This window comes from Cyprinodon variegatus, unplaced genomic scaffold (assembly GCF_000732505.1).
Source record: "Cyprinodon variegatus isolate N-32 unplaced genomic scaffold, C_variegatus-1.0 Scaffold634, whole genome shotgun sequence".
Taxonomy (NCBI): domain Eukaryota; kingdom Metazoa; phylum Chordata; class Actinopteri; order Cyprinodontiformes; family Cyprinodontidae; genus Cyprinodon; species Cyprinodon variegatus.
Window position 1 is genome coordinate 189,397 of NW_015151087.1, and position 3,811 is coordinate 193,207.

The 3,811-nt window shown below is 38.6% G+C and overlaps 1 protein-coding gene across 1 annotated transcript in view; it reads right to left on the reverse strand.

Moving 5' to 3' along the window:
• Nucleotides 1–469: 469 nt before the first annotated feature.
• The window catches only part of cntln (centlein), a 167,517-nt gene continuing 164,175 nt past the window's right edge, over nt 470–3,811 (reverse strand). The window contains exon 26 of the mRNA XM_015393275.1: nt 470–1,099. Coding sequence (XP_015248761.1) covers nt 989–1,099 — 111 coding nt within the window. The 3' untranslated portion in view covers nt 470–988. The remainder of the gene's footprint in view (nt 1,100–3,811) is intronic.

A 3,811-nucleotide genomic window follows, 5' to 3' on the forward strand; every position in this document is an offset into this window, starting at 1 on the left:
AGATGGGCTTTTGGGAATGAAACGAATGAGAAGTCCATTCTAAGGTACAGTGGAGGAGTTGTGGTGCTCTGAGCCTGTTTTCCTTCCAATTAATCTGGGAATGTGAAAATACATGCAGTCAAAAACTATCTGAAAATACCCAAACTATACAAAAATGGAGGCCTGAGCCAGGAAATGGGTCGTCACTTCTTACCTCAGAAGGAAGAAGATCCAAACAATGAGTGGAGCTCAGCACAGCAATTCATTATTAGACACAAATCAACCTTCTTTCATGGTCTCCTCAGTCCCCACAGCTAATCACTGCAGAACATGAGGAGGTGAAATAAGGGGAGGAAGGACCAGTAAAGGACAGCGGATCCCCAATAGTCAAAGATCTTTCTCTGCCTGCTGCAGCTTCTAAAAGGCAGGAAGCATCCTGCTCATAAAAACACTTGAATTACCCACAGAAGTTTGGATTTTTTATTTAATAATCAGGGTAGAATGATGATGTTGACATTAAAATAAACAACTTTAAAGCTTTTCACAGGTTTAAAATGCAATTCCATTTCTCTCCATCTGTGTTTCTCTCTGTGTCCTTTTGGCAAAAAGCCTTCAGGAGTCAAATTAAAGGAATAGGAAGGAAACAGAAGGTTTATAAAGGTGTAACTTAAAGATCAGCCTGAGCGTCTGCTGCATTACCCTCCGTTTTCCCCTGACTTCAGGACTGCACCATAAATTAGTTTAGCACCAAGGGGCCTTCATCCGACAGCCGAAGCCCAGTGAGCGCTAACACAGATGTTGAGGGCTCGCTTACAGAAGTCGGGTGCTGGTTGGAACCAGTGGCCCAAAGTTAGTCGACAGCATTTTTCCTCACAAATATTGGTTCTGCCGCCGCGGCTCCGTTTGGCTCTGGCCGACTCCCGCTGAGCAGGAACCAGGCGGTAAACGAAGAAGGAAGGGAGGGGGGAAGCAAAGAGGATGACAGTTTTCCCAGCCTCAGCCCGGGGAGTCAGCTTTTTTCGCTGACTGGTGCTGCGAGCACGGCCAGCTCTTCTGTCAGCACTTTCCTCTCCTTCATCTTCACATGCAGAGCCTCCATTAGCTGGCCGGCAGAGAGGATCTGTAGGGGAGGTGAAGGATAGAAAAAAGGGAATGGGTGTTTAGTGAGAGGAAAATGAGGAAAACACATCATTGCAGAAAACCTTTAAAAAAAATAGGAATTTCTGAATCCTGGCAGGTTATCAGAATCCTTTGGTCTTTCTGGGATAAAAAAAAAAAAAAAACAAAGGAACCCAGACAGATCCAGAGGATGTGTCTGAATCCACAGCAGTTTTTATTTTTACAACTTCTGCTTTACAATCATGCCAAAGATGTCTGTCAAATCCTAAATGAGGGAACCTCTCTGTGGCACAAATAAAGTTTAATATGCAGCCATTTTAACCCCTTAATGTCTGAATCTATCCTCAGATATACCGTTTTATTATCTGTGTGCTGGTGTTAGTCAGATGTTACATTAAACAGATGTTATCAATTAGAATATTACACCTATTATCGGCCTAAATTTAGGTTTGATGACAATTAGCGCTGATAGGCATGTAGAGAATCACCAAAATTTTTATCTCACTATTTAATTAATTCTTTTTTGCTCACACAAGACATATGCAGTAGGTGAAATTACATGTTTTTAAACAAGCATGACCTTTTTTTTATCATCTTAGTGTTTCGAATTGACCCAATTTGTGAAAAGTCGACTCGCTACACAGTCCCTGGAGCTTTTAGGCCATCCTCTGCAATAAGGAAATGTAGATATTGAACAGTGGTGCAGTAGAAATGGATTTACATGTGTTTTTGAACAATCATTGTGTTTTCTTTATGAGTGTTTAAAATATCTGTAAAATTACCTTGTTTTAAAATTCCCTTACAAAAAAGTAAACAAAAAGTGTTAAAAAAAACAAACCAGATCAGATTTAAATCTGGTCTAACAGCGCCTCCTTGCTCTTACATAAATCATGTTTAGTCACAACAACAAAATGATATAAAAGCAATTTTTTTTGGTATCCTCGGTACCAGAGGAAAATGTTTAAACCAATATTTGTATTATACATGAATCAAAACTGGTATGATGCTAATTAGCTTCACCTGTCCATAGGGGGTTAACCCCGCCTGTTAGATGATCCCCTACAAAGAGAGTGAGAAGAAAGGAAGCAAACTGGAAAGAGGCTGCTTAAATAAACATACAGTAGAATATCCAAGGCACCCCCCTAAGGCAGAAATGATCAAATCAATCCTTTAACTGTAGAAAAATGGCGGCTGTTTCCATTTTCTCATTGCAATGAAGACACGTATGTTCCCTGGAAGTCTATTGCTTTTAAAGATAAGCGCCTGAAGGCAGAACTGGGATCACTGGGAACATTTACAGGATTGTTTGTTGTGTGAATCACTGGACGGTGTCAATATTGGGAAGAAGGGAGGACAACTGATGCCCACTGAATCATTCATGATTACAGGAGTTAAACATGAAGGTGTTTCCTGTGTGTCTGCAAGATAGGAATAAAAACATGTAACTGAGGGAGGAGCTGCTATTCTCTGGGGAGGTTTAATTTTTATTCTATTTTTCCAACCGGACACAAGGATTTTATGGTCATTAAATCACTTGATCAAAGCTGACTCACTCCTTTAAGGATAGTCTACCTTCTTAAATAAGGTGAATAAATCACTTTCTAGGACGTTTCCCTGTCACAAGGCATCTGGGAAAATAAAATATCACAACCTCCCTTCAGTTCTAAGCTGCTTGCTTTAAAAAAATCATGATTTTGGCAGCTTGTTCACATTTTTAGGCATGTCCTTAACAACAGGTTGTGGAAAGTTCTCTCTGAAAATAAAAAGGGATTGTTTTTTTTAATCCAGGTTGTATCTGGCAGACACGTCTTCCGTCAACTACCTGCCCAAATGAATTTGATTCAGTAGGACTTAAAGAGGATCTAATAAATCTACAAACACCTGTTAAATCACCAGGTTCAACAATCCTCTGGTGGATCATCGACGTACATCAGGGAGTTCACAAACAATTCATGCAACATACTGACATCTGTGATATTTCTAAACTCCAAAAAACCAACCTATGTGCTAAAGGTTTCTATTCTGACCTGATAACTGCATACTTGTTCTGTAAAGAGTGAGAAATATTCAAAGGATTGCGCTAATAGTTTGATCTTATTTTGATTTCTTCTTTTTTTGGTAATCAACAATTGATTACTTTATCTGTTAAAAGTTGTCTTCTTGTATTCTCCAGATGATAAAAAAAAAAAATCTGATAGATTTAGCTGTAGAGTTTAATACGCTGCTCTCATAGTCTGTTGATGTTTAGCGTATCCTGGAACACGCTCCATTTGATCTTTTATCTATTATTTTTTTAAAAAAAGGACCTTTTAAACTAGTCATAACATAATCCAACTTTAAAACCCCCCTCATGCCATTTCTCACCACGTTTCACTGTTTCCAGTTTCTTCAGTGAAGCTCAGGTTCTTTGTGCTTAATTCAGTTTTGCAAACTGTGGCCTTGAAATTTAAATCTATTGTCATCAGACCATAAGATCATCTCAATTAAGATTTAGGGATTTTGTTAGTAATGCCTGAATGTGTTTTCTAAATGCAAACCCTAAACCCAAATTACAGCTTTTCATAAAAACTGGTACAGCTTCAGTGTTGCTGTTGCTCTTGGTGACGTTACTGACCAGTTTTCAACCAGTATATATATATATATATATATATATATATATATATATATATATATATATATATCACGCTGAAGCGTCCTTGGGCGAGATATAAGC